The following is a 16,755-nucleotide window of genomic DNA, read 5'->3' as shown; positions in this document are numbered from 1 at the left end:
ACCCAGGGGGATAGCTTGAGGCTCTGTCTCAAAAAAAAAAAAAAAATTAGTGATTAAAAAATAGTAGAGTATTCTGAAACACTGAATCTGGGAAGAATGGATCTTTGTTTTAGAATGTAGTGATAAATATTGGTTGTTTTAATTATGAAGATATAAGACAAACTTTCCTGGGAAGTTTGTGGAATATTTTATTGATTTACATTCTAATATTTTAGTGCTCGTATTATTACTTCAAACTGAGACAAAACTTTATACTTTCATGAGATAGAAATTTTCAACAAAGTTAATACTCCCTTAACTTGTCACATTCTAAGAAAAAGGCCAGGATCCAAGAAAATCTTCTCCTCTAGCTATGTAATAATAAAATGGCAGCTCGGTTGCTGTAAGATAAATACATGACCTAAAACATTAATGTATGATATTAGACTTGCTGAGCATGTTTTTATTGTATGAACACACTGACAACTCTTAACTTAGGCAACTGAAAAGTTAAAATAGCCTGGACCCTTCACACCCTGCTTCCATCTTTAGCCTTTCCCTGAGATTTCTTCTGGTGAATAAACAGCCTTCAAGGACTTTGTCTATGTGGTTGGGTTGTTCTGTTCTGTTGTAACCAATGCGTTACTTTCCTCTGTTTTAGGATCTAGATTTCTCATCACATCCACGGGAGCCTTGTATATTAAAGATGTACAGAACGAAGACGGATTGTATAACTACCGCTGTATCACGCGCCACAGATACACGGGGGAGACCAGGCAGAGCAACAGCGCCAGACTCTTCGTATCAGGTAGACTTTCAAGTTCAGTCCGTGTCGGGCCCTTCTGCGGCTCCTCCGCTGTGTCCTGCGATGACTCCACCAAAACTGGGGGATGTGCTGCCAAACGTAGCCTTCTTTTTTTTTTTCATTTCAAAATATTTCAGCAATTTAAAATGTCTTTCACATTTGTACCAATGCTATGTAATTAATGCCAGTGCAGATATTCCAAGTGTAGTCACTTCAACCCAGTAAGCGATCTGTCCACGTGAGGTGCACTGGCCCTTAGGGAATGGTGGAAGAGTGTGAAATACCCATTTGGTAGGAGAAAATCGAATGCAAAGTACCCGACTTTGCCTTTGTATGTTAAGAATGTAAAGTCATTGCCCGTGAGACGTCCCTGTACAGTGATGATAGTGAGGTGGAGCTGGCCAGAGGCAGTTTGAGGAGTCTCTCATTTTATGTGTAGTGATGTTTATGGAAAGAAGCAATGGAAGGGTATTGGACATTGGAGTGATTAAAAACCTGCCACTGGACACCCCTTTATTGCCTTTGATAATGTGATATCAGGATTTTCCTCTTCCCTGTGCACAGCCTTAAAGTGGCCAGTCTTATGCTTAGTTTTTCCAGGTGCAGTACAAATACAAGTCAGAATTAAATTAATGTCCCTTTGAACCTGACATTTTTTTCCCTTTACCAGTTGCTTTTCTTTCTTTTTTTTTTTTTTGAGACAGAGCCTCAAGCTATCCCCCTGGGTAGAGTGCCATGGCATCACAGCTCACAGCAACCTCCAACTCCTGGGCTCAAGCGAGTCTCCGGCCTCAGCCTCCCAAGTAGCTGGGACTACAGGCGCCCGCCACAACGCCCGGCCATTTTTTGGTTGCAGCCATCATTGTTATTTGGTGGGCCCGGGCTGGGGATTCGAACCCACCACCTTAAGTGTACGTGGCTGGCGCCTTAGCCGCTTGAGCCACAGGCGCCGAGCCACCAGTTGCTTTTCAAGTCTGTTGTTACCTATCCCTTCTTGTAAAAGCTATTGTGTCTTGTCAGGGCAAGTGAATTAGAAAGTAAGTAACACCTGTCATCTCAGTCCATGGCCGCTTTAATAATGGCACAATATTCTACTGTTCAGTATATCCAAGAAAATGTTTTATGTTCAATGACTAAGGACTTTCTAGTTTTGAGGAAAGGAGAAGGATTGAGGGAGAGGGGACTGATTGTGCTATGAGATTAATCTGGGGTTAGCAAAACTAGTTAATAAGCATTCTCTCTCCATCCAAAGGCTGACTTACGGGATGTGGAGCTGGGAGCCGCCTTTCTCTCTTAGCTGATCTTATTTATATCCACACTAAGTCATAAAGTAGTGAATTTCCAAACTTAGCTCTCAGGGTTGGAAAGGCAAGTTTACTTTTTAACCCCAAGGTGTGTGCATGTATGTTTATTTGTTCGGGGGTCATTCACTGATATTTCAAAAACTGGCAGCCAGCCACACTCATGAGCACTTGGTCACCACGGAAGCCACAGGCATCCCTGGGATTTCCTAGTGAGGAGCTTCACAGCGTCACCGAGGGAGATGACCTCAGATGCTGGACGCCAGAGGAAGGGAGTAGACTGGACGTGTGGAGATGAAGGGGAAGGCAAGGGAGGTGACAGTTACAGGACAGGGCGTGGGGTTGCAGAGTCACGTGTCACTGAGAGTCTACCATATGGGGCAAATAATTTATGACTTTTTTTTCACAGAGATTTTAATAAAGCAGTTGAGGGAGAAACATTAGTGTTAAAAGATCAGGACATAGACATGGAGTACAGAACTCTATTTTCAAATTCTAAGTTTTGAAGAAATCAATTTTATTTTAAATTAGATTTAAATTCATTTAAAAATAGACACATGGAGTTTGGGTCTTGGTGGGGACATGTTTGTAGCAAGCGACCAGACACTCCTGAAACTAAACCGGATGAAATGCACAGCAGGGGGATGAGGATGAATGGCGTCTCCAGCTCAGTGATGGAGGCTCCCCGAAACTCTGGGGTGCAGGGCAGAGAGGACGGACTACAGGCACCAGCAGGACTGGTGGGGGGACAGCAGCTGCACAGCAGAAGTGGAGGGGGTGGAAGCAGGTAGCTACTGGAGCACGACACAGCCAGTGAGTGCTCATCTCCAAAAGCAGAGGAGCATCCCTTAGATGGAGCCCGGGAAATGCATCTCAGAATACTCTGAGCACTGGGCTGGAACCACGTGAGCTCTGAAGCAAGACGCACACAGAAAGGCCATCGGTGCAGTCAGTAATGATGTGCAGGTTGGCAGTGGTCGAAGTTCCTGAACATCTCGGAAGCATTCAGCAAATACTCCTTTCAAAAGGACAGACCTGTTCCCTGAGGGAAACTGCTGGATTTACAAATAATTGAGATGAATGGCACCTAATGGTAACAGAGGAGAAGGCTCAGGCCACATGGAGGCCCCAGGGATTCCATCCTATGAAATATGACAGAGGAAAATGCAGCAGGGAGAGGGAGAGGGTGGCCTGAGAGTGAACGGGGTGCTTGCAGGGAAACACGCCTGAAGGTGGAGACTGTCCCCAACCAGCACAGCTCTGAGAAAGGGACGAACATTCTCAGTCCCTCAGCGTCGTGTGCAGAGAGAGGCCGAGGGCAGACTCACGCCGTCCTCTCCTGCGGGAAGCATCTCCTCATTAACTAAGATGCTCCAGCTCATTGTAAGTGGAACTAAAAGGAAAACAGTTTCTCCTACACAACTTTATCACAAGAAAAAAGATGGAAAGGAACCAAAAAGCTTTGCACATTGAAAGACACAGCTACAACCTGGACTTTGGACTTTAAATTCTAAAGACAATGTGACCTAATCGTGCACCCTCATACTAACTTGAAATGAAAGAAATAACTCAAAGAAAGACACAAATCTAATGAAAACTATGATTTATTGTTTGGAAATTATTAAAGCTTTGAAATGGCAGGATAAGTCAGAAATAAAATAGTTCCCGAGTAAAACCACTGACCAACCAAGTCTGTGAAGCACAAATCAACATAATTCAGGAGTGAATTAAAAAAACAAAGAATTATAAAATGAGAGGAACAGATCAGAAAATAAACACAACAGAAATGGAAATAAGGAACAGTAGGAAAACATCTGCAGAAAATCAAACAGGTAGATGTATAAAGATTAGTGGGAAAACATATGGGTGTGTGGCAGAGATGGCGGAATGCCTGTGTAACTATAATAGATTCCCTTGAAAAGAAAACCAAACAGGAGATCAAAGCAAAGATTTAAAACAATAATTCCAGAATATGTTCTAAAAAAAGACATCTCAAATTAAACAAGTTTTCTTCTTAAAAATCAGTGAAATAAACTTAACCTATTTTTTAAAATGGTGTTGACTTCTAGACCACGACTAGGTCTTTGAGCCAGTCAGTTACTCTTCCTCCGAGGATGGTAGAAAGGCGAGTGAAATATGTATGTAAAAATCATCTCTGTGAAGTTTTCCAGAGCTAATGTGAAAAGTTACAGGATAAAATTCTGGAAGGAAGAAGTGAGTCTGGCATCTAGGGCAGCTTTTCCAGTAGGGTAGCTGACAGGCCGAGCTGGTAGCTGACAGGCCAAGCAGGAGACAGCTCTTTTGAAAGCTGGTAGGATCAGGAGGATAAAAACTGGAGTCTCCCTCAGTCCGTCAGAGTGAGGCCCAGAGAACTCTGCATGGTCTGGGCTGGGGTGTCAAAGGGCATTGGCCAGGGAAGGCGTGAGAACCAGACTTCCTGTAGGATTGAAGGGTGGGTGGTGATGACCTCAGCTTCCTAACCCTGTGATGATACCGCATTTACATTCCTGACTTTGGTTATTTTGGCCCTCTCACTTTCTCCCTCACTTCTTGATCAGTCTTTCTGGGGAATTTAAAAAGGATATAACTCCCAGGCCCTGCAGAAGAACTTGCTGTCTGTTAGCACTATTGCTTAGGAAGTCTAGGAGGTTTTTTTGATGATAAGATTGGCAAAATCGTGCCTTAGGCGTAGAGTTACTAATCACAGAATTACACCAGCAATATCTTATAAACTACCCCAACATTTACCAACAGGGGCTAATTAAAGAAATTCCTATGTAGTACTGAAGGTAGTAACACACACAAGCACAAAAGGAACGCGGTTATGTGGATTACTTTAGTGAAGAAACCTCTGGGGTGCCTCACTGAGTGAAAAAAGGAGATGCAGGCCAGTGTGCGTATGTCCAGTGCGTGTCTTGTAAGTAGGAAGAATAGAGGAGTTGCGGATGTACAGATCTACCTATAATGGTGAAAAAATGCTGGAAAGGCAAACTAAAACCTCGTCAAATGGGTTACACCTCTAAGGAAAAAAGTGATTGGGACACAGGTGGAAATCAGACATTTTTGAATATATCTCGTGGTACAGTTTCAACTTCAAAATCATGCAAGTGTTTCATATTTCAAAATATCAAATTCAAAAAGTAATTTGAAATTGGAAATACACTGAAATAAATGAATCTAAATGCATGTGAAGTTGTTACATAATCAAAGGACATCTTTCAAATAACTTCAAGGCATAGTTTTTGTATATGATGAACATATTCTGAGGACAAATATTGCTTTAAATTTTAAAACTTATTGGATTGACTTATTTTAAAAATATTAATTTTTAAAACATATATGGGATATATAGCAGGATAGAGGGAAAATAATTATGTGTATTTCATTTTTATTTGAAACCAAGATTTTCAGTGTAAGAAAATAAAAGTATAAAAGGTAAGAACTCCTTGAAATGTCAAATTCAACTGAAATTATCAGTTCATGCACACACACGCGCACACACACACACGCACACATGCACACACACACACTTCTAAGCTCTTTCTATTGAAAAGGCTCAGGACCAAGGAGCAAACAACACAACAGACGCCTCCAGCACCTACGATGTCGTCCATTTTCAGAGTCATTCCCCGCTAACCGGAATCACAGCTCCTGGGAAGAATGGTAGGTTTGATAGTTCTGAGGCAGGAAAGGTCTGACTCTGAAATATTAATGAGGTCTTTCAAAATGACACGAGGGCCCACGTGAAGAGACCCTCCTCAGCCAGAAGGGCTGAGCTGAGCAGCAAACATTATGACTGCATGTGATTGATGAGCATTGAATATTAAGACCCTGGAGTTCATTATGATTTTATGCACGTATACATCCACACGTGTTTGAGTCCATGTGTTTTTGTGTACATACATGTTTACACATTCACATACATTTCATAATTTTAAAAAGCAATAAGAACTCCTCTGGTCTATATAGCAATAACTGGGCACCAACTCTTTATTCTGTTACCTGGAGATTAAAGAAAGAAACAATTTCCTGTAGCTACGGTACGTCATGGTAACCAGATGACCTCTGTTCATATTCTTCCCTCATCTTATCACTTTTGCCTGGTTATCATGAAACACCAGTGAAGTGAGAAGAGCAGCCAGTTATGAATTTCTCTCTCCCATGCTCACAGAGGGAATCCAAAGTACAGGGGACTTCAGCTGGGTGTTTCCATTAGTGTCTATTGACTGCCCCCAGTGGCTCCTTATGGAACCACAATCTTTTAAAGAGATGCTTTTCTTTTTTTTTTTAAATTTATTGTTGGGGATTCATTGAAGGTACAAGAAACCAGGTTATACTGACTGCATTTGTTAGTTAAAGTCCCTCTTACAAAGAGATGCTTTAAAAACATGTTTTGTTTCTTTGTTTATTTGTAAACATAGAGGTTTACTTCTCATACATGAAAAAGTCCAGAAGCTGCTTTGGCAGCTCCAAGGCTTCCAGGAACCAGGATTTTATCTTTCTGACCCACTATCCTCATGTGTAAGTCTATTCTCAGTGCGACTTCCTAGTCCAAGGCGGTTGCTGGTGCTCTGGCCTTTACATCCAGGTTGTAGGTGGTAAAAAAGAGGAAAGGGAAAATGTGCAAGGACCCCTCTGCCAGCTAAATGAGCTTTGAGCAAAATTTCCTACAAATCCATACATTTTCACCTGTGATATCTCATTAGCTAGAGTTTGATTTTCTCTAGTTTGATTGAGGATATATGACAAATAAAAGTTGTATATATTTATGGTGTCCAAGGTGATATATATGTGTGTGTGTCATATTTATAATACACTGATATTATAAAGACTTCTACAGTCAAGCTAAATAACATATTCTTCACCTTACATAGTTACCATTTTGTGTGTGCACATGCATGCACACAGGTGTGCTTTTGTGGGAGTGACATCACTTAAGACGGCGGTTCTCAACCTGTGGGTCGTGACCCCTTTTTAACAATGAAAATACACTGTGGCATTAGGAAGGTTGAGAACTACTGACTTAACATCTTTTCCCTTTTCACTGTTTCCAGGCTCGAGTTCAGTGGTATAATCATAGCTCATTGAAGCCTTGAACCCCCAGGGTGGTTCATTCTTCCTGCCTCAGCCTCCCAAGTAGCTGGGACTGTAGGCATGCCCCAGTACACTTTGCCATTTCAAAAAAGTTTTCATAGAGGGTGGTGCCTCTGGCTCAGTGAGTAGGGCGCCGGCCTCATATACTGAGAATTGAGGGTTTGAACCCAGCCCCGGCCTAACTACAACAACAAAAAAATTAGCCAGGTGTTGGGATGGGCACCTGTAGTCCCAGCTATTTGGGAGGCTGAGTCAAGAGAATTGAGCTGAACGTTGCTGTGAGCTGTAATGTCACAGCACTCTATGGAGGGTGACAAAATGAGACTGTCTCTAAAAAAAAAGATTATTTAGAGAAAGGGTCTAAGTGTGTTGCCCAGGCAGGTCTTAAATCTCTGGCCTCACCTGATCCTCCTTCCTGAGCTACCCAAAGTGCTGGGATTATAGGTATGAGCCACCAATGCCCAATTTACTCTGCTTTGAAGGAAAAAGTCTGATGTTCCTATTTATAAAAAGACAATTCCATTCTTGGCCTGCACTGACCACTCTTGTAGAACATTCTGGATTTTTCAGTTACTGAGTAAAGAAGAACAAGCAGCAGCTCTGAGCAGCATTCGTTGAACCTTTTACAAGTTCTGGACAAAACTAATTCGTAAGAATAGGGCAGTTTTTTCTGTTCGCCTATAAAATTTTATAGACCTGGCTGGGTGCAGTGGCTCATGCCTATAATCCTAGCACTCTGAGAGGCCAAGGCAGGTGGATTGCTTGAGATCACAGGTTCAAGACCAACCTGAGGAAGAGGGAGACCCTGTCTCTACTAAAAATAGAAAATCTGAGGCAAGAGGATGGCTTGAGCCCAAGAGTTGGAGGTTGCTGTGAGCTATGATCTGATGGCCCTCTTCCCAGGGTGACAGCTTGAGACTCTATCTCAAAAAATAAAATTAAATTAAATTAAAATAGTATTATTTTATTATTTTATATTTTATAATAAAATAAAAATAAAATCTTACAGACCTGTGTCAATAGTTGGTCTGGTGTATAGGATTTACGTTATACGTGAAGCCGTGCAATTCTATAAGCTCACTTCAAGTTCTCGTTCACCACCTCTAAGAGTTTTTCTTTCTCCTGCAGACCCAGCGAACTCAGCCCCGTCCATCCTGGATGGGTTTGACCATCGCAAAGCCATGGCAGGACAGCGTGTGGAGCTGCCCTGCAAAGCGCTCGGGCACCCTGAGCCAGATTACCGCTGGCTGAAGGACAACATGCCCCTGGAGATTTCAGGGAGGTTCCAGAAGACTGTGACGGGGCTGCTCATTGAGAACACACGCCCCTCGGACTCAGGCAGCTACGTGTGCGAAGTGTCCAACCGCTACGGAACTGCTAAGGTGATAGGCCGCCTGTACGTGAAACGTAAGTGGATGGTAACCTGCAGAGGTGGTGTTGGCTTCCATCGATGGAGCTCCTATTGTAAGCGAATCTCTAGCCTATCTCTGTAGTCTTCCGTGAATTCTCTCGGTAGTCTGACTGAGGTCAATACTGGTCCCGTCTTTCAGATAAGGAAATTAATGCTTCAGTTGCCCAAGGTTACACAACTGGAGGGTATTAAGTGTGGAATTTGAATTCAAGTCTGTCTGATCCTCAATCTTCTGAGATTTCCAGAAGGCCACAGACTGCTCTAATTCCAAGATACATTTTCAAGATAATGTTACCTAGCTGATGAATTCAAAAGGGCCAGACTCTTGAAAAATAGGAGAAGGCAGGATTGTTCCTTCAGCCCAAGGAATGGTAGCCAATCAAAGTAGTTGTCCCTGATCTGTTTCCAGGTCATTTCTGCTTTAAATTTCCAAATGAGACTATTCTCTGTAGAAATATAAGGCTCTAAATTACCCAAATAACAGACTTGGGCTCAGTATTTTAGATCATTTATTTAGTCCAAGTATGCTGAATATATTTCATTTTCAGTTGCCATGAGCCATGTGTTGAGAAGGATGCTGAAGGCAGACTTGGAGGAAGGAAGGGTGTGATTGCACAGGACACACTCTCATCAAACGCCTCAGTTTTACTCATGCAGAAACCATGTCAAAGATTATACAAGTCACGTGGCCAGCATTGGGGGGCAGAGCCATGGTCAAACAGGATGTCTTAGTTGTCAACATAAAGTGTCTTTTATTTTTAGTGGATATTTTTTATTTGATGAGCTAAACTGAACAAAATAAACCTGAAAGATCTCACGCTAAAAATGGTGGTGTTTTCTTCCTGTATTTTTCTTTATTCCTATTTATGGAACTCTTTTCAATGTCCACCTGCATGTAGACCATGCTAGCCTAGCACCTACCCAATAGAATACATTTAAATCACATACCCAAGTGACCATCGGGAATGAGCTGCCCAGAAATCCATGCTCAAGTCACATACACCATGACCTGCAAACACAATTTGAACATGGTTAGGCTGGGATGAGAAATGGGATAGAAGACGATGTCTGTGCAGTTATACTTCTGCAGTTAAAGAATCAAGTGGATGAAATTACCCAGCATTGCACGGCTCAAAATCTCTTCTGTGTCAAAACACCCTGCATGGCTCCCTAGTTTCTATTGAATTAAGTGTACAGTAGAGAAGGCATCTCAAGCAAACCCTTCTGGTCCTATTTCCCATTGCTTTGCTTTGATAAAAACCTACTCTTGCTAAATCTGACTTCTTCCTAATCCCTATACAAACCCATTCCTTTCCTGATTCCAAGTTATATAATTTATGTTCCTCTATTCACATGGAAAGATAACTTTTCAATACTTGGCTATGTAAAAGTTTCATGTCTTTCTTAATCTAATGTATTTCCCCATCTCCAGGGACGTGCTCCTTCTTCCCCACCTGTCTTCTCCACTTTTGGAGTGTTTCTCTCTCTCGCTCTCTCTCGCTCTCTCTCCTTCAAGGCATTTATCAAGAATTATGTTTTAAAAGTGATTTGTGGAAAAGTCTTAATTCTGACCGTGCTTGTTTTTATAACTGTAATCTTTCACATCCAGGTGAGTTCTCAAATGCTTCTTCAATGTTCTGACTGCAGAAGAGAACCATTTTTTCTTTCTGTCCCCTTCAACAGGTGGAACATAGTCTCTTGGGTTCCAAATTCAGAACCCTCTTGTCCTCAAGCAAGCCTTCTATTTCCTTGGGCTCTGTCTTTCATCCATGCAACTTCAAATTCCTCATGTCTGGAGATAAGTTCTGAATCTGTTTAGTCTCAGCTTCTTGTGTGAGTGTCAGCCGAGCCCATCTCCCAGTTTTACATCAGTGTCGTGGGCTGGCACTTCGAGAGAGCAATGTAGGATTCTGAAAGAACTCCCCGCCATCTCTTCCTTCCAAATGGCTCTTCTTTCTCTCTTTCCCCGAACACAAACTTTAGATGTTGGATCCTCCTTAATCCTTTCTTTTCCACGGCCATGTCCTAGAGATAGGATTTCACAGAGTTTCTTAGCCCTCTGTCCTAGAGGGGAATTAGTACCTACATTAGACATTTTGGTGCCTTTGCTTACCAGTTTCCCCTACTCTAATTTGTGAAATGTCACATGATCAATCTGGTCTCTTAAAAATCTGTTTGATGATGGTACTCACTTGCTAAAGTTTTGAATACGTCCTTTAAGTTGTCTCTACTTTAATTCCAAAACCTTCCTGTCCTCAGCAGTCATGTCTCTGACTGCTTCCATCATTTGTCTCTCATGATGCCTCTTCAGGACTCTGTTGCATCCAGACTGAACCTGACACTCTTCCTCAGACACCCCTGTGGTCCTCACTGTTTAGGGTGGTCCCTGTGTGGTCCCCACGGGCCTTCATCCGTGTGGTCCCCACTCTTCAGGGTGGCCCCTTTCCACTCCAGTTGGCTTCAGTTCTTCCCATCCTGGGTATCTGAGGCTTTTCCTGCTCTCTGTGGATACTTAGATGATGTGTCTCCGAGGGCCCCTGCATCTCTCTGCCTGGTCACTGGAGCCACGTCTGTATTTGTCTGAGGAATGCAGAAGACTGAGTTCCTCAGAACCAGACTTCACAGTGTGGTGAGATAAGTCAGGAACAATTGTAGTAAAAAACTGTTTTGTTTCACTTTTTGTTTGTTTGGGGGTCATTTAACTACTGAGTGGATTTACTTAACTTATGTAGCCTCTCTTAATAGCTATTTTCTCTTCTGTAAAATGGAGATAAGGCAAAATTTACAGGATTATGAGAAGATTGACTTAAATGACATATGAAAGATACCTGATAATTTTATGCACAGGCTAGTTGCACACAGACATTCATTTTTGTTCCATCTGTGCTTTTAAGCCCATCCATGGCACATGGTAGAGGCTCAGTAAAGCCTTTCTACATTGAATTAGGTCTGTTGAATTGAAAACAGAGGAAGTCAGGATGGGAATTTCATCCCTGTCCACATCAGTTAGCCTCATTTTAAAGAAAAACTCTGTTTCATGGTCACAGACTCTAATATCAACCTACTTTTTCAAAATTCTGTGGCCCTCGTTAAACCACAGTGTATGAGTTAGTATGTGTGTGTGTGTGTGTGTGTGAGAGAGAGAGAAAAGAGCCCAGAGCAAACCTGTCCATGCTACCTTGGACAAATTAGGACTTATGTATTCAAATGCTAATGTCCCTATTGATAACCAGCTTATTGCATTTCTTATTGTCATTAGTGGATAGAGAAATTCAGAAATATAAATCCCACAAAGAGGATGTTCCCAAAGAAAATGATGACTATGAAATAGTACCGAGCATATGAACTGTATGGAGTATGCTTGCAGTGATATTTGCCCTGTTGAAAGTCCAGTGTGTTGTTGAAACAAAATCTAGTGATATTTTTACCTTCTTTTTTTCTCTTACCAAAATCTCCAGAGCCACTGAAAGCCACCATCAGTCCCCGGAAAGTTAAGAGCAGCGTGGGAAGCCAGGTTTCCCTGTCCTGCAGTGTAACAGGATCTGAGGACCAGGAGCTCTCCTGGTACCGAAATGGTGAAATCCTCAACCCTGGAAAAAATGTGAGGATCACAGGGATCAACCACGAAAACCTTATAATGGATCACATGGTCAAAAGTGACGGGGGCGCATACCAGTGCTTTGTGCGCAAGGATAAGCTGTCTGCTCAAGACTATGTGCAGGTGGTCCTTGAAGGTCAGTGGGCCTCATTAGAGGGTACGGCTGAAAAAGAACCCAAACCCAGAGCACTCAGAAAAGAAGAATAAAGAGTGAAACGGAAACGATAACTTGGGTCTAAGATCTTTCTCTCACCAGCTCGTAGCTCTATCCAAATAAGAGAGAAAGTTCTGACGAGAATGAAATTATGTTATATTAGAAGTAACATAAACATTATTAGAAGTAACATAAACATTACCCACTCGTGTGTATAAAGGTTTTTTTGGTTTTTTTTAAAGATATAAAGCTCAGAAACTCAAAACTTTTGGGTTTGGTGACAGTTCACTAATTTCTAGGCCAGGGTTTCTCAGTAATGCCTTGTTTGGGGGCTGTTTTTTGTACTGTTGGATGTTCAGTGACATCTCTGGCCTCTATGCACTAGACACAGCTAGTAGCAGCCCTGTCCCAGGTGTGACAACCCAAAATGTCTTCACAAACTACCAGGTGTTCTATGGGTGGGGGAATAGTCACCAGTGGAGAAATACAACTTTAGAGGCTAAGTACAGAGGCAGATTTCAACCTAGTGCTAGGGGGTGTGAAAAATACCTTGTGGTTGACACACCTGTCCCTAGTTGGGTCCAAACGTTTACAGATGGAAGTGAATGGTATTTGTGGAGAATTACTTTATGATATAATATTATAACAGGTTTTAGATATGTTATACTATTTGCTTTCTTAACTATTTACTGCATACTAACATCTGCAAGCTTATCAGTTAGCCAGGGAAAGAAGCTATCACAGGTAACATTTAAGTAAGGCATATATGTATTTATTGCCAGATAATTGTACTAGCTTCCATCTCCATGGTTTGTGTGTTTTTTTATAAATTATATTTTTACATATAATTTTTAATGAATCTGTTACCAAGCAATCAGAAATGATTTTCATATAGCCTAAAGGGAAAACAAATAAATTTCATTAATATATGAAAATAAGTTTAACTATATCTTGATATTAAGATGGTATTTCTGTTATTTTTTAACCTTAGCTAATTTATAAGCAGTAGCAGTTCTAGCAATAAGATTTCTACTTTGATTCAATCATTTCATTGCAGACAGTGAGGTTTTCTTCAAGCAGAGGGGAAATTACCTGAAGGCACGATACTCACATTAAATGCCTGACACTGTGTTCTCCAGAATAATTAAGTGCAGAAAGTAATCAATTTGAACAGAGTCAGTTTGCTGATGATGATGCACCCTCCAGTCCTTACATAGTCACTATTTTTAGATTCTTTGTGAGAAAAGGAAAGATTACCTGGCTAGGCCGAGTTACCTCGGCAACCATCTTGTGTGACTAAAAAAACCTAAAGAGTATATTGATAATCCATAATGGGGTCGAAAAAGTTCAGGTTATCAGTGACAGCAAGAAAGATTTCAAAGACACTCAGGTCTCCCTGGGAAAATAATGTCTGCTTTCATCTCCAAAGAAGCCTGTCACTAGAATAAAAAGGGGGGGGCAGAGAACACACTGAACATACTCACGGATTTATTTGTCGCATGTCAGTTTCCATTCAGGACAAGAAGCTTCACTTTATTTTTTTCTCTTCTGAGAGATGACATTGCTAATGTAGCAAAAGAGAGCAGAAATGGGATCACAAATATGTGTCTAGTACCTGCTTTAAAATGCCAGCTAGCTAGTGTCCTCTGGAAAGAACCCTCTATTATCCTTACTCAAATAGATACAGATTAAAATAAAATTATGAACTAGAAACAAACACTGATACAACAGAGCATCTGGGAGTATTTCTTACAAGGTTAAAAGAATGGAATCTAATAATTATAGGTTTGAGATTAAACCGTAAAAGCTGGAATGAAATAATAAGAATAATAACTGCCTCTATGTTCTAGAAATGGCAAAATAACATATATTAGACTAAATTCCAAGCTTGTAAAAATTACGAAATTTGGATAAAGTAAAACTATATGTAGACACAGGATAGACAACAAAAGTAGACAGAGAGGATTTGACCCTTAAAAGGATGACATCTACATTGATACCACTTTTCCACTGAGGACACTCCCTAGTCCTTAAGATGGAATGGGAAAAAACAAAAAGAAAAGCAGACAGCTGCAGCCTTTTAAGATCGAAGCATCAGAGGACAGAGATCTGGTCTCCCAAAACACCTACGAATTGAGAGGCTGGAGCAAAAATTCCAGGAATGAAGGACTAACAATAGAGATTCTCTAAAAATTCCCTATAAATAAATGTACATGGAAAACTTGATTGACACTTGAACTGCAAATATGTGGGGGATATTTCAAGTCTACAATAAAATGACTAGACATAAAAAAAGAGGATGCCGTGAACAAAAGACAAAAGACAAAGCAGGTGATAGAAACAGAACACGAGAGGACCCAGATGTTAGAATTCACAGACAAGGACTTCGAAGCTGCTATTTAAAATGCGTTCAGTAACTTAAAGGAAAACATGGACACAATGCATGAACGTATGGGAATGAGCAACAGAGAAGTGGAAACAACAGAAAGGAAAATTTCACACTATTTGCTTTAATGGAAGATTAGAGAAGAAGGAAGGAAGTATCAGTGAGTGTGAAGATAGATTAAAATCAATTATCCAGTTGGAAGCATGGAGAGAAAGAAGGTAGCAAATAAAATGATTAGAGCCTCACTGACAAGTGGGACATGATCAGGTGGCCTAGAAATATATGAGACAGAAATGGGAAGAAACAAGTAGTTAAAGAGAGAATAAGCTTAATCTTTTAAAATCTGATATAAAAGATACGGTTACAGATGCAAGCAACTCAGTAAACTCCAAAAATAAATAGCAAGAAATTTACATGTGAACACAACAGAGTCACACTGCTAAATACCAGTGATGATGGGAAAATCTTGTAAATTCTAAAGGAGGAAAATGTTCTATAGGGGGATAGTAACACAAACGGGTATGACTTTTTGTAGGATACTTTGGAGAACATAAGACAATGAGGCAACTATCATCTTTAAACTGTTGAAGAGAAAATAAAAAAACAAACAAACAAACAAAAACATAGCCCTGCCAATCAAGACATCTATAGCAAAATAAATAAATAAATAAATAAATAAAGTCTTTGGAAATTAAAGCCAAATAAAAGTATTTTCAATAAACCAAGAATGAAAGAATGTTATGTGGAAGACCTGCCCAAGGCTGGGCACAGTGGCTCCTGCCTGTGATCCCCACACTCTGGGAGGCCGAGGTGGAAGGATCATCTGTGCTCAGGAATTTGAGACCAGCCTGAGCAAGAGCAAGACCCCATCTCTACTAAAAATAGAAAAACTAGCCGGGCATTGTAGCAGGTGCCTGTAGTCTCAGATCCTTGGGAAGCTGAGACAGGAGGATTGCTTGAATCCAGGAGTTTGAGGTTGCTGAGACCTGAGCTGATGCCACGGCACTCTAGCCAGGGTGACCCAGTGAGATGTTCACATTAATACATGATACATAAAAGGTGCCAACCCCATATGCCGGAGGTGGTGGGTTCAAACCCAGCCTTGGCCCAAAACTGCAAAATAATAATAATAATAATACATAATAAAGATGGCAGGAAGGGTGAAGAAAATGACACAAAATGGAAATTCAGGTCTGTGGGAGTAAAGAGCATGAGAAGTGGTAAACATATGAGCAAACATTTAGCAAAATTATATTTTCTCTTTTAATTTGTTTAAACAACAGTTGATGAATGATAATATTATAAATTACCACACTCTATTATGGAGGTTATAATAGATGTAATAATATAAAGAGCAGAATGTAGTTTAAATTGTTTAAAATTATTTGTTGCAAGGTTCTTTCATGTCACACAAGTGCTACACCTTTAACTTTTAATGGATGTGGTTGAAAGCACATGCATACACACAAACATATACACATACGTATACACAGCAGTTGGGGTTTACCCTATAAATGCACAATTGCCAAAACATTAAAAATATAATCTATGTAGTCAGTATATTGATAGAATAAAAGAGAAAAAACAATTCATCTAAGTACACACAAGAAATAATCATTTAACAAAATTCAACATCTATTCAGAATTTAAAAACTCAGCAAGCTGGGGATGTAGACAGTTTGATCTAATAGGGGCATCCATCAATAATTTGTAGCTAAAATCATACTGAATGGCTAAGCACTAAATGCTTTTCATTTAAAATTAAGACCAAGTATGTCTAGACCCACCACCTCTATTAGACATTATACCAGCAGTTCTAGGAAACAAAACGCATGCAATTCAGAAAGGGCGAAATTTGGCTGTCTATCATCCGAGGCATCATTGTTTACAAGTACAGAAAACAAAAAGCAACTCCCGTGACTACAACTGGATTTAGAAAGTCATTGGATACAAAACCACAATCTATAAAATGTAATTTCATTTCTAGTAGGAACAAATAATTGAAATATAATATTTTGAAATTTTCT

The 16,755-nt window shown here is 40.6% G+C and overlaps 1 protein-coding gene across 1 annotated transcript in view; it reads left to right on the top strand.

The window, feature by feature from the left end:
* Nucleotides 1-16,755, top strand: part of DSCAM (DS cell adhesion molecule) — a gene marked incomplete at its 5' end in the record, with an annotated part of 730,460 nt that overhangs the window by 411,863 nt on the left and 301,842 nt on the right. Inside the window, 3 exons of the mRNA XM_012810262.1 lie at nt 641-787; nt 8,308-8,586; nt 12,049-12,324. Of these exons, the coding sequence (XP_012665716.1) occupies nt 641-787; nt 8,308-8,586; nt 12,049-12,324 (702 nt within the window). The remainder of the gene's footprint in view (nt 1-640; nt 788-8,307; nt 8,587-12,048; nt 12,325-16,755) is intronic.

Source organism: Otolemur garnettii, unplaced genomic scaffold (genome assembly GCF_000181295.1).
Source record: "Otolemur garnettii isolate 467f Iridium unplaced genomic scaffold, OtoGar3 scaffold00128, whole genome shotgun sequence".
Classification (NCBI taxonomy): Eukaryota; Metazoa; Chordata; class Mammalia; order Primates; family Galagidae; genus Otolemur; species Otolemur garnettii.
This window is presented reverse-complemented; position numbering and strand designations above follow the sequence as displayed.